Source organism: Dermacentor variabilis, chromosome 7, assembly GCF_050947875.1.
Source record: "Dermacentor variabilis isolate Ectoservices chromosome 7, ASM5094787v1, whole genome shotgun sequence".
NCBI lineage: Eukaryota > Metazoa > Arthropoda > Arachnida > Ixodida > Ixodidae > Dermacentor > Dermacentor variabilis.
In genome coordinates this window covers 81,326,042-81,352,957 of record NC_134574.1, presented here as the reverse complement: position 1 = coordinate 81,352,957, position 26,916 = coordinate 81,326,042, and the positions used below count along the sequence as shown (strand labels likewise).

Genomic DNA, 26,916 nt, shown 5'->3' with positions numbered 1-26,916 from the left:
GGCTCGCTTTGCTTCCCACATGTGTAGGAGCCTGCTGTCAATTATTTCGAGGTTCGGCTCGGGCGGAACGTCACTCGTTGCTGCGCCTACGTCCCTTCTGAGCGTCTCGGCCCACTCGTCTATGTCCGTAATCGGCTCGTCCCCTCGCCCCGCTTCTTGCGGAACGTGCCCCACTTCACGAGTTTGAGCTTACGACCTTTGCCCTCAGGGTTAGTACCACGACAGCTCGGGCCCTTGCCTATCGTGATCTCAATCAGCGCGGGGTCGCTCCCCAAATCTTTCTGCATATTTTGCCAGTGCGCTGTTGTTACGTTCGAAACGAACGCAACGTCTGGTAATGTATCGGCACTCACGCGTGTTCCCTCTGCGTGTAGGATCAGCGGGATTCGCGATCAGTGCAAGCCTTTGGTCTTGCGAGTCTTCCCAAAGGTGTTTGCCCTTGGATGTTTCTTGGGTGTAGCCCCAGGCTCCGTGCGGCGCGTTAAAGTCGCCCGCAACAAGTAGAGGCTCGCCGCCGGAAGCCGCGCGCCCCCCCCCCCCCCCCCCCCGCAGTAAGTCCCCGAATCTGTGCTGCAGCGTGGGTTTACTATACACGTTAAGGACGAAGAGTCCTCGGCCGCTCTTAGGAAATAATTCTACGAACACGTGAGGTATATTTACGCAGGCAAGTTCTCGCTGCGCCACAGTGACGTTACGTCGAACGAGCACGGCGGCAACGGGCGTGGCGGGGGAGACGGCCGGCTCGGCACCATCGCCCCCGGCTCCGCGCCACCCGCCACGCGGGCTGTAGCCCGTTTCCTTCTTTCCTGTTCTCCGTCGCGGTCCCGTCTATGGCTTTGTAGCCAGCTAGTTTAACCGGATGGTTTGTCTCCTGTAAAAGGATCACGTCCGGTTTCGTCTCGCGGCTGCGTATGAATTGCTGGAGATTACCCCGCTTCCTCCTGTAGCCCTGGCAGTTCCACTTCCAGATTGTGTATTGTTGTTTCCCAGTATTAGTGTGTTTCATTGCGTGTGTAGCCATGGTGATGCCTGCGTTTAATTTAACCCGTCACCATCGAGGCGACTTGGTTGCTGCTGCGGTTGCAGCTGCGGTTGCGTCTCTACGTCCGTGAGCGTGTTTTGCTGCTGCTGATTGCGTTGTTGCTGTCTAGCGTACGGCTTGCTCATTGTTCGGATTGGTCTGCCTGCAGCTGGCGACAGCCTCGCTTCTATGTCGTCTATGCGCACCAAGTGCGCGGCGAACATTTGTGTTATTTGTTCGGAGAGTTTAGCTAGCGCGTTACTGAACATTTCGTTCATATGAGCCGTCTGTTTTCTAAAACGTTCCTCGAAGCTCTTGTCGATGCTGTCTACTCGTTTCTGTATTTGCTCATAACGGCCGCATCCCTGTTTGCTGTCGGGTCTTGCGGGATCTAGTGCGATCCTTTTCGCGGTAACTGGACGATCATTGCGTTCATCCGCCGTCTCCCCCGAGCTGCCCTCTTTGTCCGTGTCCATCCCGGCCGGCTCCGGCCGTGATGGAGTCCGCGATCGAGGCGCCGAGGACGGCGGCATCGTCGTTTGACGTTGCGAAGGTTGCTGCGGTTGTGGAGCCTCGCCTTTCAATTTGATATTTTCCTCTCTAGGGAGCGCATTTCCGCGTTTAAGCTCGGCAAATATTGATTCTAATGGTTCTAAACGTTGTTTTAGGACTCGCCCTATCGCTCGCTCGAGCTCGTTCTCACCGCCGCCGCCGACGGTGGGCTCGCCAGAGCGGCCCGCCGAAGCGCCTCCGCCGCCGGGAGGAGCGGCGACAGCCGCCCAGCTCACCTGTTGCCCAGTGCTCCTGTGACCTTGTTGTTGCTGCCACAGCTGCTGCTGCTGACTTTGTTGGTTGATGTGGCCCACAGCTGCGGTGCCCGGACCGCCGCCACCGCGCGTCATCGACGTGCTTCTCGGCCTCTGTGCTCGGTTGCGAGAGCGGGATCGGGATCGCGATTTTCCTGCACCGCCCTTCCCGCCGCGGCTAGTCGAGCGTCCGCTTCGGTTGTCGGTGACTGAATGACGGTCTACCTCTGGAAAATTGAGTTAGTAGCCGGCGTTGCCATTACAGTCGCTGCTGCTGTTGTAACCGCTACCGTACGCTGTGGCTGCTTCTTCCTCTTCTTGTCTTTTTCGCTGTTGTTGGCGACGCTTGACTATGTATGGGGTCTTGTATCTCGCCTTGCACCTGCGGTCTCCCGTGAAGTGTCCCTTGCCGCACAGTCGACACCGCGGCTCGCATCGATGGTCAGGCGTCGGATTGTTGCGTCCCCATCCAAGGCAAATCTTGTCGTTGGGATTGGGGCACACGTCGGTGCAGTTGTCCCAGCCTTCCGCACTCGTAGCACACGTCAATCTGCTTCCTGTAGAGGGAGCATCTGACGAGCATAGGTCCGTAATATACGTATCTCCGTACGTGGAGTCCGTTGAACAAAACGATTATGTTGTCCGTGTTGCTCATGCGTTTCGCGTGCAGCACTCCGGGGTTGCGCCGCATCACTGGATTAGCGATGATGTTTGCCGGGCTCTCACTCTTGGAAATGTTCCTAATCAGGCCCTTGGAAGTGTTCTCCGGGGCGGCTTCATAGGTGTTCGCCTCGAACTCTCAGTCTCCAATGCAAAGCTTGCTAATGGCTCCGTAGTGTTTGGCTCTGTCGACGTTCTGTTTAACACTGAGGTAGGTGCTATCTTCCCCGGCCGCTTCTCTGCCTACACCCGCCGCGTTAAATTAAAAAAAAAAACTTTTTTTGGGCTCCTGCCATCGGTCCGAACAGTTCTCAGATGTTTCGCTCGCTGACTCACACGTAGTTCTGGTGGGCCTAACCTGGGTGCCTATACCCTGATTACTTCTGCTTGTGCTCTTCGTCGGGCCTTTGACAGGAAGTATTTGTAGGAACTAGAAGGCCTTTTTCTTTTGACACGTGATGTTTTCTGCGGCATGTTTGGGTGTTGTTTCCCATTTCTGCTCAACTGCTGGTTCTTTATGGCCGTTCGTCGTCTGCCAGCCGTGATCTTCAGTGCTGTGGAATATCTGTTTACATTTATGAACGCATCACACTCAATAACAAAACACGAAAAACAAAATTACCGAGAGCTCTCGCATCATTTACCTTTTGTGATTGTCCTGCAAATGAACAGCCTACGCCATAATTTTGCGGAGATAGCACTTATGGTAGCCCGAGAACATTAATCAAATTTCACTACCGCTTCTCGTGAGCAGCAATATAACTGACTATTGTGGCACTACGACAGCGTTCGAGAGTGCTCGCAAATTGTGCCCAAACGAACCCTTACAAAAGGCACGAGGGTTCAAAGAATTTAACTGAGCTATAGGAAAGGGGTACAGCACGCCAGCACTATAGTTGATATTTTCAAGAATTGGTTTCTGGACTCAGTATATGTATTCCTAAGTCACGATACAGTAACGATGTTCAAGCATCTTTGCGTTCTCAGAAAATTTCGCATTGAACGTACAGTTTTTTTTCTCGTGGTATTTCAATCTGGTTAAAGGAAGGGTTAAGTTACACAAAGAATGCAAGTGATACTTTCCGAGCTGATTTATTATGGCGGTGATGGTTTCGAAGGAACGGGAAGTGAGAAACAGGTCAGCCATATCCGAATCAAACCAACTTTTCGCGTGCACCTGACCTACGCTTAAATTGAAGCCGCAATGGGTCAACAGGATTGAGTAAGAGGCCCGGTACTTTCACTTTCATAGGGCCTGACTCCTCTGCACTCAAGCTCAGCTCAAACGTATAAATCGTTTTGTACAAAACAGTTTTCATCATCAGCATAGCTAGTCTTTGGCCGAGGCAAATGTGTGATCCGAGGCCGAAAGGAAAGTACGTAGAAGACAGGGTGCTTTGCTCTCTCTTCGCGAACCTGTCAGGAATAAATTCGTCCGGGTCACTCCATATCTTCGGATCTCTGTGGATGTGCCAAGGAGGGGCGACGACCGTTGTCCCACGGGGAATATAGTGACCCAAGATTGTCGTGTCCTGGGAGCACTCGCGCAAGATCATGACAGGCAGTGCGGGGTAAAGGCGGAGTCCCTCGCGTACAACCATGTCTAGACGCTCGAGGGTTAGTATGTCGTCTGCTTCGAGAGTGCACTCCTGGAGCGTTTCTGCAATGTTCCCATTTCCTGTGACTGTGTCGTCCCGGCGCGTTGCATCACTTGCGTTAGACTGCATTTGCCCCTGTGGCTTTTGGTGGCTTTTGTCCGTTTCGTAGAACCGAGAAGCGTTGTTATTGTGAAGCATTTTGATTATATCTGGCTTCTCTGGTGGCTGTTGCTCTGACGGAGTACTTTGGTCATTGACGCGGTCAATTTTCGCAGCTTTTAAGCTTTCCATTTTTGCCACCACCTCGGCGCGAATCTTTTCTTGTTCTTCCGGGTGTTTTGCCAGCAAGTAGAACACGAAAGCCAGCGAAGAAGAAGTACTATCGAAGCCAACGGCTAACAACATGATAATATTTGACAACAGGGTGCTGTCGTTAAGGGCACGTGCGTATCTCCTCGTTTTTTCTGTGGCGCCTTCGTTTGCCGTTTGGAGGTCGATCAGGCACTGAAGCACATCTTTCTCTCGCGGTGCCTTTGGACTTCTTCGCCAGTTCAAAATTTTAAGCACGTCGTTCGAGACTTCCCTCATGTTCCTGCAAAAGTCTGAGAACGGATAGACGCATCGGAGCGCCGCGCGCAATAATGGAAAGGCAAAAAAGCTCTCTATGGCCGTTTCGTCCATTTGTTGGAATACTGTGCAGAGCCTGGAGACTGTGGGGTTAGCCTCGTCCATTTGGAAGTTCACCTGAAAACGCAAAAAATAGTGTGTAAAACACTCTAAAGTTCGCTATTCCACGTCCGCCGCAAGGTCTGTGAGTGGTGGCGCTGGCTAACACTCTCAGGGTTCTACGAGGACACATAAATATCCAAGAAAAGTGGATGGGAAAACGACGACACGGTAGCTCAATTCGTAGAGCATCGCACGCGAAATGCGAAGGTTGTGCGTTCGGTTCCCACCTGCGGTAGGTTGTTTTTTCATCGACTTTAATTTCCATTAATTTATCGCTTCTTTATTTCATTTATTAAGCACAAGTAATTTCCCTATGTGGTCCTTGGTGTCAATGTTTGTTGGCTTCTTATGATATGACTAATAAAAATCGGGCCCCTTGGTTAACCCTCTTTCTTCTCGTTTACTACATAACGAGGGTCTTGAATCCGGCAACATTGATGGCTTCAGGTAGTATGTGTGGGTTTATTGACCAGTTGCCTTCACCCAAAAAGATCACGTTCTCGTGACGCCTGCGGCAAAAAGGACGTTCCACGTCCGCCGCCAAGGTCTGTGGGTGGAGGCGCTGGCTAACACTCCCAGGATTCTACTAGGACCCATAAATATCCAAGAAAGTGGATGGGGAAACGACGCCGCGGTAGCTCAATTGGTAGAGTATCGCACGCGAAATGCGAAGGCTGTGGGTTCGGTTCCCACCTGCGGCAGGTTGTTTTTTCATCCACTTTAATTTCCATTATTATATCGTTTCATTATTTCATTTATTAAGCACAAGGAATTTCCCCTATGTGGTCCTTGGTGTCAGTGTTGTATGGCTTCTTATGATATGACTATATATTTATATATAAATTACGAGTCATAGCACTCGTAGTACATCCCTCTGGGCCGTTCTCTTTTCGAAAGTAGTCTTATTACGGTTATTATATTTACGCGAAGGTATTTCACCCTCTTGAGCAGCAGTCCTTGAGATAGTTACTCGGGCTAGCTTCCCACGCTACGCGTGACGTGCTCGCTGCTCGCACCTGTTTAAGCTTTTCCTAGACTCTAGAGCTATACTATGTCCGCGCAGCCTTGAGCGATCGGAATGCACGTTTTCTGCGCTTGGCCGGCAGAGAAGGGGGCTTTGTTCCGGCCAGAAAGCGCTCCATGTCTCAGTAAGGTGCCTGGTGTGGTCTCGTGCGGACGCTGTCCTCTCGGTGAGCGCATATTCCCCTCATCTTTTAAAAAGTTCAATACTTACAAGCATTTGTCTCGCATACCATACTTAGTTCAAGGAAAGTTTCCACGTCTGAATAATTTCTCTCGTCATATTCATGTGCTGGTTGCCAGGTTATCGGCTGTTAACGAAACTTTCTCTCAAGTTTCTAAATGTTTTAAGGCAGTTTGTCGTGTGCGTATCATGGCCACGCACGCTTATATCTCCTTCCGTTTCTTTACCGCGGGTGTGCTTTAAAACCACGGCGCTGCAATTATGCTTCAGAAACTTTCCTTTCTTCTTCTCCTCCCTTAAACTCGATGTCTTAAATACTACACGCAGACACAAAGCAACAGCGCTCGCATTCGATCCCATAGATGAGATGAATATATATATATATATATAATATGTAGTACAGCCCTCTGCGCCGGTCTCTTTTCGAAAGTAGTCATATTAGGGTTATTATAATTAGACGAAGGTATTTCGCCCTCGTGAGCAGCAGTCCTTGGGATAGTTACTCGGGCTAGCTTCCCACGCTAAGCGTGCCGCGCTGAGCTCGCACCTGCTTAAGCTTTTCCTATGCTCTAGAGCCGCTCGACTTCCCTCTCATCGACGGGCGGCCATTTTTTCCAAGAAAGTATGCCTTCCAACCATTGACAAAATCGACGATCACGGATAACATCAGTCCCTTTCCACGTAAGTATGAGGCTCTGCACAGGAGCTATGGCGCTTCAATGTAACCTGGGGCCTGACGGACCAACCGACTGAGCTATCTTTCCGGGCAACATCCAAGGGTCACGAATTCAAATCACTTGTTCTATTTCTTCTTTTTTTGTTTTCCTTTTTTTTCCCGCTTTTGAATATGTCTTTTCTTTTAGTTTATCACTGTACGGGGACCCTCCTCTAAAAAAAAATCTCTAATATGTATGGCCACACGTGTGCAGGTCACAAATACCAGGTTCTCTAGTTGAGTGCCATCCGTGCGGTATAACCGAGCTCAGATTGGCCCACCTTGACTGATCAAATAAGGCACCACTGTAGGTTAAATGAGGCGTACAACACCTGCGGGGGCGGTAGAGTATCCGCCTCGCGCGCAAGAGGACCGTGGTTCGAATCCCGGTGCCGCGCAATTCTCCACCGAAAAAAACAAAAAAAACCGTGTGTTGAGAAAATTGCACAAACAGGCGGCCTGATCCCGGTGACCAGAACCGGTAACGCACTCTCTCACCAGAGCAGGATTGGCCACCCTGATGCAGTACTTGGCCACAACCTCCTATATGAATACAACAATCAAACCCAGGCCCTCAGTCCCCAGCAGCCGCGAAGCAACTGACCACGGCGGCGGTCAGATCTGTGACGCAGCAGAGGGTGCCAAGAATCCCTGGCTCCGGACAGGCCGCCATTGGAATCTGAACCTGGCAACGTTTAACGTTAGAACGTTATCTAGTGAGGCGAGTCTAGCAGTGTTATTGGAGAAATTAGAGGGTAGAAAATGGGATATAATAGGGCTCAGTGAGGTTAGGAGGACAAAAGAAGCATATACAGCGCTAAAAAGCGGGCACGTACTCTGCTACCGGGGCTTAGTGGAGAGACGAGAACTAGGAGTAGGATTCCTGATTAATAAGAATATAGCTGGTAACATACAGGAATTCTATAGCATTAACGAGAGGGTGGCAGATCTTGTTCTGAAACTTAATAAGAGGTACATATTGAAGGTAGTACACGTCTACGCCCCTACATCCAGTCATGATGGCCAGGAAGTCGAAAGCTTTTATGAAAACGTGGAATCCGCGATGGGTAAAGTCAAAACAAAATACACTATACTGATGGACGACTTCAGTGCCAGGGTAGGCAAGAAGCAGGCTGGAGACAAGGCAGTGGGGGAACACGGCATAGGCACTAGGAATAGCAGGGGAGAGTTATTAGTCGACTATGCAGAACAGAATAATATGCGGATAACGAATACCTTTTTCCGCCAGCGGATTAGCCCAAAGTGGACGTGGAGGACCCCGAATGGTAAGACTAGAAATGAAATCGACTTCATGCTCTGCGCTAACCCTGACATCATACAAGATGTAGACGTGCTTGGCAAGGTACGCTGCAGTGACCATAGAATGGTAAGAACTCGAATTAGCCTAGACTTGAGGAGGGAACGGAAGAAACTGGTACACAAGAAGCCAATCAATGAGTTAGCGGTAAGAGGAAAACTAGAGGAATTCCGGATCAAGCTAAAGAACAGGTATTCGGCTTTAGCTCAGAGAGAGGACCTTAGTGTTGAAGCAATGAACGATAATCCTGTGGGCATCATTAAGGAGTGTGCAATGGAAGTCGGTGGTAACTCCGTTGGGCGGGATACCGGTAAACTATCGCAGGAGACGAAAGATATGATCAAGAAACGCCAATCTATGAAAGCCTCTAACCCTACAGCTAGAATAGAACTGGCAGAACTTTTTAAGTTAATCAACAAGCATAAGACAGCTGACATAAGGAACTATAATATGGATAGAATTGAACATGCTCTCAGGAACGGAGGAAGCCTCAAAGCAGTGAATAAGAAACTAGGAATAGGCAAGAATCAGATGTATGCGTTAAGAGACAAAGCCGGCAATATCGTTATTAATATGGATTAGATAGTTCAAGTGGCTGAGGAGGTCTATAGAGATTTATACAGTACCAGTAACACCAGGACGATAATGTGACAAAGAATATTCTAGAAAAACTTTAAATCCCACAAGTAACGCCGGAAGAAATAAACAACGCCTTGGGAGCTATGCAAAGGGGGAAAACAGCTGGGGAGGATCAGGTAACAGCAGATTTGTTGAAGGATGGTGGGAACATTATCATAGAAAATGACTGTCCACCCTATATACACAATACCTCATGACCTCGAACGTAGCGGAATCTTGGAAGAAGGCTAACATAACCCTAATCCATAATAAAGGGGACGCCAAAGACTTGAAAAATTATAGACCGATCAGCTTACTGTCCGTTGCCTACAAAGTATTTACTAAGGTAATCTCAAATAGAATCAGAAACACCTTAGACTTCTGTCAACCGAAGGACCAGGCAGGATTCCGTAAAGGATACTCAACAATAGACTGTATTCACACTATCAATCAGGTGATAGAGAAATGTGCGGAATATAACCAATCCTTATATATAGCTTTCACTGATTAAGAAAAAGCGTTTGAGTCATTCGAAACCTCAGCAGTCATGGAGGCATTACGGAATCAGGGTGTAAATGAGCCATATGTAAAAATACTGGAAGATATCTATAGCGGCTCCACAGCCACCGTAGTCCTCCATACAGAAAGCAACAAAATTCCAATAAAGAAAGGCGTCAGACCGGGAGATACGATCTCCCCAATGCTATTCACAGCATGTTTACAGGAGGTATTCAGAGACCTGGAGTGGGAAGAATTGGGGATAAAAGTTGATGGAGAATACCTTAGCAACTTGAGATTCGGTGATGACATTGCCTTGCTTAGTAACTCAGGAGACCAATTTTAATGCATGCTCACTGACCTGGAGAGGCAAAGCAGAAGGGTGGATCTGAAAAATAATCTGCAGAAAACTAAAGAAAAATGTTGAACAGTCTCGGAAGAGAAGAGCAGTTTACGATAGGTAGCGAGGCACTGGAAGTGGTAAGGGAATACATCTCCCTAGGCCAGGTAGTGAGCGCGGATCCGGATCATGAGACTGAAATAACCGGAAGAATACGAATGGGCTGGGGTGCGTTTGGCAGGCATTCTCAAATCATGAACAGCAGGTTCCAACTATCCCTCAAGATAAAAGTGTATAACAGCTGTGTCTTACCGGTACTCACGTATGGGGAAGAAACCTGGAGGCTTACGAAAAGGGTTCTGCTGAAATTGACGACGACGCAACGAGCTATGGAAAGAAGAATGATGGGTGTCACGTTAAGGGATAAGAAAAGAGCGGATTGGGTGAGGGAACAAACGCGGGTAAATGACATCTTAGTTGAAATCAAGAAAAAGAAATGGGGCATGGGCCGAACATGTAATGAGGAGGGAAGGTAACCGATGATCATTAAGGGTTGCGGACTGGATTCCAAGGGAAGGGAAGCGTAGCAGGGGGCGGCAGAAAGTTAGGTGGGTGGATGGCATTAAGACGTTTGCAGGGACAACATGGCCACAATTAGTACATGACCGGGGTAGTTTTAGAAGTAGGGGAGAGGTCTTGGCCCTGCAATGGGCGTAACCAGGCTAATGATGTATATATATATATATATATTTAAGCGATGCTTTGCGAAGCAATTTCGGCTGCAATTAATTCGCGAACAAGGTCGTAATATTGATGGGTTAATAACTACTGAATCCTTTAACAGGTGAAATTGACTAGTTAACTAATATGTAGTAAATAGATTTCTAAAGTAAATTGTTAAAACATTCCTTAAATGCCTTGACCGCTGCAGAAAGCGATCTTATTAAACTAAGATCTGCTTTTCATTTTCTGTGGATGCAAGTTATTACACCCATTTTCAATTTGGGCTATTCGCATCGCTGTCTAGTCGGATACAAAAACATAGCCAAATGTTTTGCAGCATTTGATTTAAATGCTTTTGAAGATGTCGGAAGAAAAACCGACGTACCGAAGCCTTAGCGTACCTGCCAGTTTAAGACCGTCTTCGCGAGGGTGTCCAGCGTAAGGCAGTGGGCGTTGTGATAAACGTCGATTGTGTGCCCGCTTCGGCTGAGGGCGTCCATCTTCTTCACGAACTCCGTCGTGCACACATCGACGGCGCTAAAGAGGTCCTTGACTTTGCTAGTCGTGAAGCACGTGTTGAAAAGCGACCTCAGTTCTCGCCACTTCTCGCCTGCGGTGAAGAAAGGAATAGAGTGCTTGCAACACCTGGCACCCGTGTCACTTTGTCCGAGACAGCAGATGAAATAAAACGCAAGTTGCACCGCGCTGCAGACGTTGCTTGCTAACGCATTGACTTATGAAGTTGTACAATTCGCTATGTATTGCAGCACCATGCATCTCGTAAAGAATGGGTGGCTTCAGCTTTATGCTATTTAAAAAGAATTTTCATGAAATTGACAATCAATCAATAAATCAATGAAATATATCGCCAGGAGAAGCTACGAAGCCTTCGTACTGGTGCACCTAAAGAGTAATGCGAGAGAAAGAAATGTACGGACAAGAGAAATGCGTCTGAAGGGAAATGAGATGGAGAAACAGAGACAAATGGGGAAACAGAATACGAAAATGCGGGTGTAAAAGGGAGTTAATCCGATAACATGATCACTTACATGTATACAAAACACAGGAAATAAACTCTAAAATAGGTCAATGCAGGCAGAATACTTTTTACATGTGTTTATGTTCAAGCCGCAGGTCATTCTTTAATGCAGCGAGGCCAGGCAGGAAAAGCAGAAAAATCCACGGTATACTTTTGCGGCACAGAAACTTGCACATGATTGAGAAGTTTTGGAATACGCACAATGGAATGGACCACCTTAAAAAGGAACAAAAGGTTCACTTTAATAAGTGTGTATTTTAGAGGTGTGAGTTGATGTGGTATTCCACAGAGCCAAACTATGGTCGCCATAACGGCAAAAGGGACGCTTGAAAATGCATTAAAACTGCAGAAACTTGAGTTATTTGATATGTATTCATCGTGAACGAAGGTAAAGCGTGCCGACACGGACACAAGAGAACAAGGTAACACGGTCGCTCCTGAGAGGAAATTAAATACCGGCCCAGTACGGCAGTCTACCAACTTGTTCGTACGTTGCACGACACTTACGGCTGTCCGCGTTTTCTCTTTTACTTGCTCATTCTTTCTCTGCGCGGCAGCGCAAATCTTACCTAGCTTATTGGCACAAGTAAAAAGTCACAGGCCTGCGCGGCAGACGCCGCGCAGTTACAGCGAAAGCTAGAGGAGCGGCTACATAGGAGCTCCATTTTCGGTGCCAAGCACGACAGGTCTTCGCGGCGAAGTATCTTCGCGTCATTTTCACGAGAACGATGTCCGCCCGGCGTCGACATCGAGCTGCGGCTTGTCCTGCTCTCTGCACAGCGGTCTCCTGAACCCGATGTTGCCTGGTTCGCTTCTTATAGCTCGTCGCTTGCGAGGAGGTGCCATAATGTGTACCGAAGATTAAACACAGGTATCCAGACTACGTGGCGCGTATGTCACATGATGATGATGATGATGATGATGATGTCTTTGATGAGTTTGGCGCTTACCACTCGCGGGGATTGGCCAAGAGTCGGGCAGACTTTGCTTATGTGTTCAGAAAATGGAGGTAAAAATCTATAATTTTGTTACATCCCTTGACTCGTGGCACCGTACGCTGCTGTTGATGATGTTGATGATAATAATGGCATACCGTTAGAAACGGTATGACGACAAATAGTCACCCAGCCTGCTACATCCAGGGTCAGCTACATGCAGCATGCAAGTGCTATGTGCAACTGCTACATCTCGGGCAACTCGTGGCACATACCGGAACTGCAGTGCAACATTTGTACCTATCGATGCTACGCGGCGCGCATGCACATGGCACAATACGATGGTAATGATGACGATACTGATTTAATTACATTCCCTTTGAAATGGGATGGTGAATAACAGTCACTTAGCCTGCTTGAATTATTCAGGTATGCCATGCAAGTTTTTCGTTACATCAATATTTATACACCTCCATACTCTTCTTTTCCTTCCTCAAGACTTATCTATCTGCCTTGCGCCGCATCCTATGCATCTGATGCATGGTGTGCCACCTGGTGTGATAATATTCAAATGTTTTATTTAGTGGAGGGATAAACTCTCAAATTTTCACCCTTCACTAGAATTCCATGTGGTGGTTCGCTGTCCTCATCCAATCGGCGCATTTCTTGTTCTGGCGGCGATCGCCTCCTGGGGCTACACAACGAACCTTGAGGCACTCCTAGTAAAACCTAACTTGACGCCAGGATTCAGCGGAGAGTATAGCACATATCATCCTAGCATGGCCGGTCGATGGTAGCAGAAAGCCGGACATCATCCAAACTTCTAACCGACACGCAAAATTCCGGGTAAACCATGGCCTAGTCCTAGGTCGGAGAAAACAAATAGCAATGAACGAAGCCAAAGATGCAGGATTGTGCAGATAAGTAGAAGTACACGCATGTGATGTCGGAGTGCTAGACGTGAAGCTTGTACTTACAGAATATTGAGCTAGTTGGTATCGATTCATTGTGAAAGAAGGTAAGACCTGCAGACACGGACACAAGAAAACCAGACAACAAAAATGCTGTGCAGTCAGGTTGTCTTCTTTTGTGTCCGTGTCTGCATGCCCTACCTTCTTTCATGTTGAAAATAGTTGTCAAATTATTCTGGAAGCGTTCCACGAGGTCAAAATTAGATTTGCACGTTCCGCTCCAAACTGCAGAGGCATACTCTAGTAATAAAGTGCACACAGTAGGATACAATTTCACAAAGGGAACATGGGAGTGAAAGCCACGTAGTATACGACAAATAATACCAGTAGAACGAAGGGCACGTTGTTTCGCATATTTAGCATGTGAAGAGAAGCTTAGCGTTTTGTCTTAGTATACGCACCAAGCTTTTCATTTCGCTGATCCTGGACCGCGAAAGGGATTTACGTACATGCCGAAGGATGCATGTAAATCGCACACGGTGGTTTTTCTGTGTATAACTTAGTACCATGATTTAGGAAGCATCTACGACGGTGTGACAACAACCAGATGATGAAGCGAAATTGACGACATTCGCACGACCAAGGTGGCATGACGACAGTGCCATGTCAACGAGTGCTCGACAGCGTCTGTGCGACGACGATGGCATGACGGCAGTGGTATAATCAAGATTGAATGACGACAGCATGAATACGATAAAATGACGAACAAATAATGGCGCCGCCAGATCGATGAAGGTAGTATGACGACTTCGGCACTACGACAGTGGGATGACGATGCTGAAGTTATGGCGATGGTGAAATGACAGAAGAATGGGATGAAGATAGTACAGAAGTGAGGACGTTGGTGATAGATAGCGACACCGTGATGGCATGACGACAACAGTATGACGAAGACGGGGTGACGAGAGTTGGATGTCGAATTTACAGTGATGACAGCACCCTGACCATGGTATAACGTCGAAACCGGGACGACGACTATGACGATGATGCAGTGACGACAATGGCATGACAACGGCATGGGAACATTGGGATGACGACAAGTTTAGGAAGACAATGACTTGTCGTCATTCGTGATACAGTCATTGTCGACGGCATGGCGAGAGTGGGATGACTTAGCTGTAGTGAGGATGATGGCAGGAGCACGATGGCATAACATGATAGTCTTACACGGGATGCATGATAGCGTTGACGATGACACCATGACAAGGGCGGCATATTCGCTATTAATGACGAAAGTATGATTAAAATAGCATAACAAATAAAGATTGACGTTGACAGAACGATGAAGGTGGTATATGACGGCGATGACATGACAATGGGATGGCGTTATTTAAGTGATGACAATTATAACATGGCAGCGTGACGACGACGGCAAGGGGACGGCTGTGTGACGACGGTAGCGTTAGTTATGGGAGATATTGAAGCATAAATGAAGCATAACTGCTTAAAAAAGGGAGATATTTAACAAAGCTGGAATGACAATGACACAACGAACACGACGGCATCACGATCCCGAACACATATCTACTGACCCAGGCTTTCAGCTTGGGCGAGTGCGTCGGAATTGAAGGTGTGGTGACGACAGCATGAATAAAGAATACGAAGCTGGAATGATGACAATATAATGACCACGACGGCGTCATGACCAGGAGCACATACCTAGTGGCCCAGGCAGGTAGACAAACTGGGCCACTGCGTTGGCTTAAGACGCTAGATAGATAGATAGATAGATAGATAGATAGATAGATAGATAGATAGATAGATAGATAGATAGATAGATAGATAGATAGATAGATAGATAGATAGATAGATAGATAGATAGATAGGCTCGAAACGGCCGAAGTAGGCAAAGAATAGGGTTCGTATTAATTTTGTGTCGGTCCTGAATATTGTGCTGGGTAAAAAATTCATGGCGAGACTCCTCTGGAAGTGTTCAAGTATGCGTAAGCATTGTGCCACTTGCTCATCTCCACTCAGCCCTATGTCATTATCAGGGTTATGAAACTTGATCCGGCCAGTGCGAACGATAGTGCTGCGGCAACACAAAATAGTCGATACGGCGGCGTGCAGGTGACGGCGTCAGGAGGGCTGATGGCGTTCCGATCATTATAAGCCGTTATCGCTCTTCAGCGCCTTATACATCCACGTTGAACCATTATGAACCGTGATGAAACATACACAAGCAGCGGCTGCGTGTACGGCACGGCCGCGCGGACCGTAGCTTGAAATGTAGTTCAGAAGCGTTACGTTTTGGGCGAGTTCGTTGTACAGTGACAAGTTTTGGTTGCTCCGGCACACGTGGCTATGCACGTTTCTCACTTTCTTGTTTTTTTGTTCTTTTCTTGCCTTCCTGCTTTTTCTTGATTGTGGAAGCGTGTGTATGTATATATATATATGTCGCTGTCACTATAAAAGCCAGTTGAAGTTTGCGCATGTTTTGTGCCTCTTCTTCGTTCGACGTCCTGTCTTTGTGCGCATATATGTATCTGAAGGACCGTATGTTAAAAGCCTGCTACGCGGACAGGGTGCCGACTACCGATAGCTCCGCGCGCTGTGTTTACGCGGCTTCGCGTTAAGGAATGACGCGCGGGCCCTTAATTTTAAAGCGATCTGCGAAAGGGGCAGGGTGCGTCTTGTGCTGAGAGCTTCGTGAGCGTTGTGTTCCCGCCGCCTCGCTCGCTTTGAAGCTACAGGCAGCGTGAAGGTAAAGTCGCTCGCTGCTGCAGGCTTTATTTTGAAAGCGATCGTTTTACGGGACAGACGGACGGATATTGCTCTCGTTGGGTAAACACAGAAACGCTTACGCATTGAAAATTATGGTGACGTTTCACTTCACCAACGAAGGTTATGCGGAGGCGTACGGGTGCTAGCGTATTCCGTGTACTATTCCGTATTCCGCGGATTACCTGCAAGCGTATTCCCATACGTATTCCCAAGCGTGTTCTCATACGCTTGCACGTAACCCGCATTCCCATTGTCTGGGTATGCCCGCTCGCGCTCTGCCTGCCGGCGCTTGCGTTGCTGCTCCGTCCTTCTCACTAAGCGTTGGACTTCTTGATCGCCAGGCGAACCCAGTAAATCTATATCCCACACTAGGTCGGTAGCAACTGCCAGAGTAACTGAACCCAGCGTGCCTCCGCCTATCCTCCTACCTCTCCTTATAGTGGATCATCTGGCGTAGAGATGATTTATGCACCACTGCGCTGGGGACATTTGCGTTCCGTCGTCAGAGCCAGGTTGGTTGGTGAAGCGAAAGGGTGCATGGTATTAAGGACCTTAGTGCAGTCGTCGACTAGGGGATGCAGAACGCTTGTGCCCTTCACTTTTGACGTATTTGCAACTTGCTGCCTAATCTCTTGCTCACCTGTCCTTTAATGTCTTGCTATAAGAAATCATTTTATACTTCCGCGAGAGTGGCCATGCGGTCACATAGGTCGTGGGCTCGATCCCGACCGTGCCAGCGTTATTATGAGGGGAACTAAATGCAAAAGCGCTCGTTTATTTAGTTTTGGCTCACCTTCTATGCCGCAGGGAAACTTTTGAATAATAAGGAAAAAAAGCGCCCATGGCGGTCAAAATTATTCCTGAGTTCTCCGCTACGGCACGCCTCATAGTGAGATCGTGGCTTTGGTGAGAGCCACAGAATTGAAACTTTTTTTTGTTACTGTAACGAAAATGAAATTAGACTTTAACAGGTACAGGTGGCGCGAGACCTGACGCAATGGTATGTGCCATAAGTCTGGCTGCTTCCTGCAGTATTAGTTGGACTAAACATTTCCTGGTAGTCCGAGTCTTGACAAAGCGGCGCTATCCGGTGGTGAACAAGCAGAGATGCACGACTTTTTCTTCCTCTTACCTATCTAGCGTGTCGCTTCTTACCAGGTGGTTTCATTCAAATCCTCTCAAGTCGGTACATTTGTTTGCGTCTACACCCAGTGGCCAAATAATAAAGCCCAACCAGCTGTTAGCGGCTACCTGTATGCTTTTGCAGTTGTGTTTGTAACATTGCTAGTTGGCGTCGTTTGAAAGAGTGACATTACAGCTAATAAATTGATGCTTGCTCAGCCTGATTCCAATGTTTCACAGTATGGTCAGTTTAGGGGGTCTTCGTGGACATTTTTTTTTTTCGCTCGAACACTAATCCCGCCTTTCCCTACACGCGGGTGAGCTGGAGCGCCCCACCGCAAGAGACGCGCCCTACAGTATGGCCGCTGCTGGTAACCCGCACCAAATTCGTTACTAGAACCAGACAAATGAACTCATCGCCGAGATTAGGGACTCGGTTGGAGTCCGGCAGCGATGACTAAGAGTCATTAAGAAATAAAGTTTATAGATATGGTATCTCTAGGAAGCAGGCACTATGGTTCAAGGTTCAAAGAAGAAGCCACATTTACTGGCCTATGTGGACAGCCCTTCTTCTTTACGTAGAACTAGTGTTGCTGTAGCCATTTCAGCTACAAGATTGCCAGCGAATGTGCTTCTTAATTCAGAATACGTACCTTTTAAGAAAGTCAGCGCGCTAGAAAACGGTTCAGCGTCAATGAAGAACATTGGTCTGTCCTGGAAAATTTTCGATGGCTTGATGAAGCACTCCTTGATCATATCGGTATCGGTGAGGACCATGTGGGGTTTGTCGCCCATGTAGATACCGAATACTTTGCCATATTTTGCGATCCACTCGTGCATCACCTGCATTTATAACATCACTTTTAGGCAGATGTCAGCAGTTCACCTAAGGCAGCCTACAGCGGACTGGCTCAAATGTGCACCTGGAGATTTAGAGCTGTGTTTAATACACATACCGTAAGAACCACACCCTGCTGAACGCAGAAGTAAGGTGCAGATTTGAAACAACCTCAAGTACACATATTGCATAAAAAGTCTAACCATATCTTCGGTAATTAAAGGCAATGATTAACTTTATGCTTGCTAACTGTACTCCTTATACGCATGATAGTACGTTTCCTAGATGTTCAAGTGACACTTATTGTCTTTTCGCCTAATTTCATTTCACTTCTCGCTGTTATTTCAACATTTCAAATAAACGTATTACACGTAATTTTCCCCGTGCTTTACGTCGTTTCGTTATATGTTTTTGTTTATGTAACTGACATAATACCAAGCCCTCGGGTCTCTTTTCCTGTCCTGCTCAGAGAAGAACGGTAGAATTTACCGGCCTGATAATGTGCTTTTCTATTCAATTCTAGGTTATTATTGTTGTAGGAGGACGTTGCTACGCCTAGAGTTTAGCATGAGCTACAAGAGCGTATCGTTATGTCCAAGAACTTTCTGAATTATTCCTGAATGTCGTAGCTCTTTTGTAAACGTAGTATTTGAAGATGTTTGGGGAATGCGGAATCATAAGAAGAAATTAAAGACACAATAAACTGCGCATCGATTCTCGGCATTCATGACACACAAATGCCAAGGTTGAAAGGCAAGAGCCAAAGGTTAATGAGACCCAAGATCACTTTTTATACGGAGACAGCGTGGCGAAGAAATTTTAAATGAATGTAAAGACAAGTAAAGGACAACTTGGATAATTGCGGTAAGATCTCTAGATTAGGCGTATTGTTTCATTTTTTTAAATATAGCAGCAAGCTCTCGTAGGCATTACCGGACAACGTTGTTAGGAAGTAGTCAACCTGTCCGACCAACCTGTGCCCCTTCGCGCCCTAAAAAAAGCATGCGGAAGATTTCAGGCTGCCCCTTGCTTACGCTTATCAGGCTTTAGAAAAGGAGAATGCAGATAACATTGACCACGAGCCGTCTGCCTGAACTTCTGAGGCCATAGTAAATGTCTGGGTCAGGCAACGTGCAGCTTGTTTACCAAAGCTCTCTATTCCAGCAGGTGACTGCAGTGTCACCGCGTGAAAGGTACGGGAAGCATACTGGGCCGTAAACTAAGGCACACCTGCGCCTTAGAAATCAGGCTTTGTTTATGTACGCCCTGTACCTGCAACGCGACTATGCCTAGTAGCTCCTTCGCAATGCTAGTGGCAAATCGCGCGTCCATTCCTATTAAACCCCCGCAGGGGCGTCTGCGTCAGCAGGCGTTTGGTGTGTTGCGACACCACGTACCCGAGCACACGAGGGTCGGACACTCCCGCGTGTAGCCGTGCGCGGCTTAGCCGTGTCCAAGGAAAGGGGGATCCTTTCCCCGGTCACGGGGAAAAGGGGGTTGAGCCGATGCCGGGTGTTCGGGCCTTTAAGGCAACACGCCTCTTTGGCCTCTGCTTCACGTAGACGGCACCCCCGGACTGACCCACCCGGGGGAAATCGGCAGTCGCCTTTTCCTGTCTCTACCCTCATCTTCGTCTTTCTCGTCTACTTTTAATCTTTCCTGTCCCCTATTCTTTTCCATTCACTTCAACTTTTCCTGGCGGCAAGGGTTAACCTCGTGTGGCTGTCCTACCTTGGGTATACCATATTGGGTTATAGTAACGGCATACTGCTGGCGCTGTGCAGACTTGTTTACATGTTCTGCCACGTCCCCTTGTTTGGGCTCCGTGGTGCGTGGCAGACGCCGTTGCCGAACAAACCATTTTTTCTATGGGATCCTCGAAACCGTTTTCACCCGATCGTGCCTCGAAAACGGTACGCACCGACGCAACCTCGCTGTTCTTACCCTGAAAGAACGAAACATTTCCGAAATTCCACGTCCTTCACTGCGAAGAATTATCTACAAAAGCTAGAACAATTTCACCATTTCTTGTGGCCAAGTGCCTAAAAGAGACCATTGGAGCTGGCTATAAGGTAACAAAGATGGCAAGTGGGGATTTGCTGCTCGAGCTAAAAGAGAAGAAACAGTACAACAAACTCGCACACCTCATAGCCTTTGGTAACATCCCTGTTTCTGTGAGCGCACATTGAACCATGAATACCGTAAAAGGCGTAGTACCAGATGAAGAGCTAATGACATTGAATGAAGAACTCCTGGATGGATGGAAGCACGAAGGCGTAATCCATGTGCAGCGCATCAAAATCAGACGAAATGACAATGAAATCACAACAAAGCATTTAATACTCACTTTCAGCTCAACTACTCTACCCGAAACACTTGAAACCGGCTATGTAAAACTTCATGTTCGACCCTACATTCTGAACCCGCGCCGTTGCTTCAAATGTCAGAGATTTGTTCACGCATCCCAGAACTGCCGAGGACAACTTATGTGCGCAAAGTGCGCCACAACCGGTCACTCTGCTGACGACTGCAATAATGAGGTACATTGTGCGAACTGCGACGGCAGTCACCCTGCATACTCCAGAGCTTGTCCAGCTTGGAAGAACAAAAAGGAAATAATTACTGTAAAATTGAAGGAGAACATAAAATTCCGTGAAACACTACAAAGGGTTTCCTCGTTACTTTCACTGAAAACAACTTTCGCTGCAGTGGTGCCACGGGGGGCGGCACAACAACAGCCTCTGGCGGCAGCCCGGACCACGCCTAGCGTGCCGAGGCTAGCGCCACTTGCCCCTACGGTGGGAGCAGCCAGCGCTGCCCTGCCATCTCTCAAGCTGTCCACACCAGTGGCCTCTTCAAGCTCTGGTAGCAGCCAGGGCACCGCAGAGGCCACAGGGGTCCTGTCGACCTCCGGCCTGGTGGGGACGAAGACTTCGTCGCTTGAGATGAAATCTACGCGACGCACGCATCGCTCTCTAGAGCGGGTGTCCAGTGCCTCGCAAGAGGCTATGGACACCAGTCCAAGCCAAACGGCGCAGGTAGCGTCGAAGGAGCGGCAAGGTTCTCTTGACCGCTCCAGAAAAGAAAAAAAAAACACCAGTTACATGGCCTAACAAAGGCTCTGTAAAGTAACGTCATTTTCCTCTCTCTCGAGACACAGCACAACTTTTTTTCAAAATGCATAACATCATACAGTGGAATGTTAGAGGACTAGTAAGAAACCTAGATGACGTCCAAGAAACCCTCTGTAAGTATAAACCTAAAGTGCTGTGTGTTCAAAAAACCCACGTAACTTCTAAGCACACTAACTTCCTCCGACAATACATGACTTTCAGGAATGACCGCGAGGATGCTGTCGCATCATCTGGCGGTGTAACCATCATTGCTGATAGAAGTGTAGCGTGTCAGCATCTGAAGCTCCAAACGGCCCTTGAGGCCGTGAACGTTCGAGCCGTACTTTTAAATAAACTCATTACCATCTGCTCATTGTACATACCACCACATTATCAGTTTCACAGACGCGACTTAGAATCATTAATAGATGAGCTCCCAGAGCCCTGTATGGTTCTCGGTGATTTTAATGCACACAGTAGTTTGTGGGGTGATTCACGCTGTGATGCGCGAGGTCGCGTCATTGAACAGGTGATTTTTTCCTCTGGAACATGTCTCTTGAACACGAAGGAGCCCACATATTTTAACCTGGCCAACAAGTCATACTCTGCCATAGATCTTAGCATTTTATCGCCGACGCTTTTACCCTATTTTAAATGGAATGTGCTTAACAACCCGTATGGGAGTGACCACTTCCCAATAATCCTAACTACGCCGAAACAAGATCAACTTCCCCCGCAGGTCCCTCGGTGGAAGGTTGACTCAGCAGATTGGGAACAGTACCGAACTCTTACACACATGACCTGGTCTGAGATGTCCGGTGTAACCATAGATGACGCTGCTGCATATTTTACAGCTTCTATACTTGATGCCGCATGCAAATGTATTACTCAAGCGAGCGGCATGGGTTCCAAACGGCGTGTTCCCTGGTGGAACGATGCATATAAGCAAGCACGGAGGAACCAGAACAAAGCGTGGGCGATGCTTCGCGATTCTCCAACTGCAGAAAACCTGGAAAACTTTAAACATGTCAAATCCCAGGCGAGGAGAACGCGCCGACAAGCAAGACGATAGAGTTGGGCGAAGTATATATCAAGCATCAACTCGTACACAGATGAGAGGAAAGTATGGAATAGAGTGAAAAAAGTCAATGGGCAACAAACATATTCCCTGCCTTTAGTAAATAGCCACGGAGAAAGCCTGGAAGATCAAGCCAACTTTCATGGTACACACTTTGAACACCATATCCAGCTCCTCACACCACTCCGAAACATTCCGAAATTACAAAACACGAATAGAGAAGCAAAAGTTAGAAAGAAAATGTGCAAAAAGCGCGGCGTACAACGAACCATTCTGCATAGGAGAACTGCAGGCAGCTCTGAACTGTTGTAATACATCCGCCCCAGGTTCAGACCACGTAATATATGAGATGTTCCGAAACACAGAAAACCCTCCTGTCCCTTTACAATGTTATATGGTCTTCCGGCAGGATCCGCTCTGCTTGGAAGGAGGCTATTATAATTCCAATATTGAAGCATGGAAAGGATCCTTCCTCTATAACAAGTTACAGAGCTATAGCACTAACAAGTTGTCTCTGCAAAGTATTCGAAAAAATGATTAACTGTCGCCTACTACACTTCCTCGAGTCAAAGAAATTGCTCGACCCATACCAGTGCGGGTTTCGGGAGGGTCGATCCACCAGTGACCATCTCATACGTGTCGAGGCACGTATCCGTGTCGCTTTTGTCCATAAACAGTTTTTCTTATCAGTATTCCTTGATATGGAGAAAGCCTATGATACTACGTGGCGGTTCGGGATATTGAGAGGCCTCTCACACTTAGGTATACGTGGTAATATGTTCAATGTTATAGAAAGTTATCTAATCGCACATTCCGCGTTCGAGTGGGCAATGTTTTGTCACGGAAATTTGTACAGGAAACTGGAGTGCCGCAGGGTGGGGTGCTTAGCTGTACGCTCTTTATTGTAAAAATGAATTCTCTTCGTCTACACATACCACATAACATCTTCTATTCAACATATGTTGACGACGTGCACATAGGATTTCAATCAAGTTCTCTTGCAATCTGTGAGCGACAGGTCTAGCTAGGTCTTAACAAGGTCTCCAAATGGGCGGATGGGAACGGATTCAGATTGAACCCACAAAAAAGCACTTGTGTGATTTTCTCTTGAAAAAGAGGCCGGCACCCTGATCCTGAAATTGTGTTGCATGGTGAGCGTCTGCCTGTAAACAGGGAACATAAATTTTTAGGCATAATTTTAGACGCAAAACTGACCTTTGCACAGCACATAAAATATCTTAAAAACAAATGTATGAAAACAATGAATATCATAAAGGTGCTCTCACGCACAACCTGGGAAAGTGATAGAAAATGTCTCATGAACCTGTACAAAAGCCTCATACGCACACGACTAGACTATGGAGCCATAGTTTACCAGTCGGCTACTCCATCTGCTCTAGAGATGCTAGACCCTCTCCACCACTTAGGAATTCGCCTGCCCACAGGCGCCTTTAGAACAAGCCCCTTGGAAAGCCTGTACGTTGAATCGGATGAATGGTCCCTTCAACTGCAGAGAAGATATTCGTCTTTCATGTATTTTCTTAGAGTGAACGAAAACAGTCAGCACCCCGCGTATTACACCATAAGCAATTTGTCCAGTTGTCAACTTTTTCGCAACCGGCCCACAGTGGCAAAGCCTTTCTCACTGCGTCTTAGAGACATAGCTGAAGAAATAAGGGTTCCCCTGCTTGAATACCACCTTATGTTCCCTGCTATACGGCCCCGTGGCAGTGGCAACCAATAGAGTGTGATACATCCTTCGTAGCTGTTACAAAGCGCGCGCCTCTCGCGCATATACGAATGTACTTCCTGGAATTACAGCACAAATACTCCTGTCCTGAATTCTTTACAGACGCATCAAAGTGTAATTCTGGCGTATCTTACGCAGCAGTCGGTCCATTTTTTTCGGATACCGATGTTCTGCACACGAGCACAAGTATCTTCACAGCAGAGGCCTACGCAATATTGGCTGCCGTTAAACACATTAAAGAATTGAATATCCCAACGGCAGTTATATATACAGACTCCTTGAGCGTCGTAAACGCATTGAAAACTGTCAAGAAATATCAAAATCCTATAATTGTATCTCGGTACTCAGCATTATGCACCACCTATGCGTCCAAGCAGCATATCGTAGTATGCTGGGTGCCAGGGCAGCGCGAGATTGGAGGAAAGGTGTTGGCTGACCAGCTAGCCACATCTGTCCACGCGAACGCTGCAGACACTTCCACGACTGTCCCTGTAATGGACCTTAAGCCCTCAATAAGGAAAACGCTCAGGGCTTACTGGCAGCGGTTGCGGAATAAAGAAACAGAAAATAAACTGCATGTTATTAAGCCATATCTTGGCAACTGGCCGCCGGTATCAAAGAACCGCCGCACGGAAATAACACTTTGCAGACTTGGAATAGGACACACATACTGTACACACGCATACCTCTTGTCAGGTGGTGATCCACCCACGTGTGATAAATGTGGTGAGCCACTTACCGCGCTTCACATCCTGATGCAATGCAGGGAATTAGACGCAAATAGGAAAAAGCATTTTCCATTACCACACCGGCAACAAATTCTACTTCATCCTCAAATGATTATAGATATGGAACCTCTCTTTAAACATAAATCACTGTTTCAATTTTTAAAAGCGTACGTAGTTTTTATATTATAGCCCCAGGAAATCCGTAGCACAGCCTCTTAATAGAGGTTTTTGCTGCGGTAGCTGCATTAAAAGAAAGCACCTGCCTCCCAGCCTTTGGGCTCAAAAGCCTTAAGGAGACATATGTGTTATTTCCATATTCATGCATTTTAGCCCCATAATCACTTGTCATCCGTGCTATACCCAGAGACCAATCCACGTATCACTGTCATAATTTTATACCTACATATCGTTTTATGCTTCTACGATAGCGATTAATTTTAGGCCACTTTACAGCCATGTTACACCCCATCATCGTAACTCACCAGTCAGCGCTTAACACATCATTATCAGTCATGGCGCTCTTTGGCCACACCTGGCCCTTGCGCCACTAAACAACACACATCCATCCATCCATTCACATTTCACCAATGCAAACATTGTGCCTTGATTTCATACACCTCGGCAGCACCTTTAGGACACCAAAGCGGCAACGAGTACGCCAAAAATTTTAATCCGGACTGTTCCTTAGGTTGGGGTCTCTCCGTGGTGGCTTGCCCAAGCACAAACCGCCTCATGCGGTCCGTGTTTGGGCGATGCTGCGTGGATTATCTCGCTATCGCTCGGATGCCCTGGGGACCCTTTGCTGACAGTCATATTTCAAAAAAGTATATACAAATTATGGGGTTTTTTGTGGCAAAGCCACGATCTGGTTAGGGGAACGTCGTAGGGGGGGACTCCGGAATAATTGCGACCGCTTGATGTTGTTTAACCTGCGCCTAAAAAATCAAAGTACATGGGTCTCTGTGCACTTTATCTCCGTCGGAATGCGACCGCCGTGGAAGCCATATTTTAATCTCATGTGCTATTGTGAGGACGCCGTTCGCCGGTTTCTAGGAGTCATCGCGTTGTAAACGCGAAGTATACTAGGTAAAGGCTTCTGCGTTTGCGTTTACTAATAACCATAGAAAAGACAGAGTACCACGTTGGTCGCGTTTACGTCGTCTTACATTAAGTAAATAAGGTAAGTTAGAGAACAAGTTACAAAATCATCACTTTTCCTTATCCTGTATGTTTCTAACCTCTTTCGTTGGCCCATCCCGGAGACAGTGCAGCCTAAAGAGGGTGAAGCACTGATTGTGATAAGAAGGTTTAGCGTTGCGCTTGGTCTTCGGGCGTCGTTCTAACACGCACGCGATATACGCGCATGCGCCAAGGTGTCTCGCACCAATAAAAACTTGGCCACACCGGGAAGGTTCTGTAGTAACATCGCTCACCACTACGCTGCCCGTAAATAGCCGCATTCGATCCGCACTGTTCCGCACATTCAATAATCTGAGATAGTTCAACACTAAAGGCTCGCGCTGTCACGTTATGTTTTACGAAATTTTTGTGGACTGCCATTCCCAAAGTTCCGAGGAATAACTTAGCGAAGAGTGTAAATCCTGGTATGGGCAACTTTAGCGATCGAATAGTGTGATAGAATGAGGCGCATATACAGCAGGGCATATAGCATGGCATGGCATGTAGCATATACTTAAATGTACGCCAAACGTCACAGTAACGCCGATGGCGAGGACGGCGGTAATAATTCGCCGGGAGTGTCCACATAATCGCTATCGCAATCGTAAAATTATTTAGGTAGACATAATAATTACGGAAAGCCTGTGTTATTCGCTGTTCATTCGAAGCGTGATCAACTCGCGAGCGCCCTAGAGCGTTCCTTTTGCGCTGGCACTCCAGCGAGGTGTGTTACGTTTTCTTTTCTCAGCATGTCTAAAATATTGGGCACATCAGTCGCCCGACAAACATCACTGTAGAGGTTACATTGCACGTGAACCCACCAACTTCAGCCATCAGCTTCCTGCTTAAAACTTAATTCACGAATTAAGAAAGTAAAAAGGACAACTAAAGGACCCCATTGGCGAGTAATGTTACACGTTGGGCATCCTAGCCAAGTTGGCCGCCACCGGTAAAACATGAAGGTCAAGGGAGAACACATGTGGGAGAGAAAAAAAAACATATCCCAACCCTCGTTCCGTCTCTCCGTGTGCGAAATAAATACGAAAAAAAGACATTCATGAGTGACTGCCATATCGGACTCAAACCGAAAGAAATAAAGGAATAATAGTTGGGAATGTAGGTACAGACTACTGGCTCAATCAATTCTGCAAATGCAACATGTACTGAAGCTCATTAACTAAGAAGTTGATTAATGAACCTTAACCTAGT

The 26,916-nt window shown here is 47.3% G+C and overlaps 1 protein-coding gene across 1 annotated transcript; it reads right to left on the bottom strand.

Moving 5' to 3' along the window:
• Positions 1-2,067: 2,067 nt before the first annotated feature.
• LOC142588722 (cytochrome P450 3A4-like) lies at positions 2,068-25,042 on the bottom strand. Its single transcript, XM_075700536.1, has 7 exons — positions 25,011-25,042; positions 20,651-20,774; positions 17,675-17,864; positions 10,632-10,840; positions 4,386-4,829; positions 3,868-4,136; positions 2,068-2,359 (listed from the first exon to the last, which is right to left on the bottom strand). The coding sequence occupies exons 1-7, from the start codon at positions 25,040-25,042 to the stop codon at positions 2,068-2,070; spliced, it is 1,560 nt and encodes a 519-aa protein (XP_075556651.1).
• Between the last annotated feature and the right edge of the window lie 1,874 nt (positions 25,043-26,916).

Bases quoted from the DNA above. Each gene is read 5' to 3' on its own strand.
- LOC142588722 (XM_075700536.1), bottom strand. From the start codon at position 25,042: ATGACTGATAATGATGTGTTAAGCGCTGACTG. The intron at 20,775-25,010 runs GTGAGTTACGAT...CGTCCCCACCAG, and splicing joins GATGTGTTAAGCGCTGACTG to GCCGGAGGTCGACAGGACCC. The intron at 17,865-20,650 runs GCAAGTGGCGCT...TTATAAATGCAG, and splicing joins TGGCTGCTCCCACCGTAGGG to GTGATGCACGAGTGGATCGC.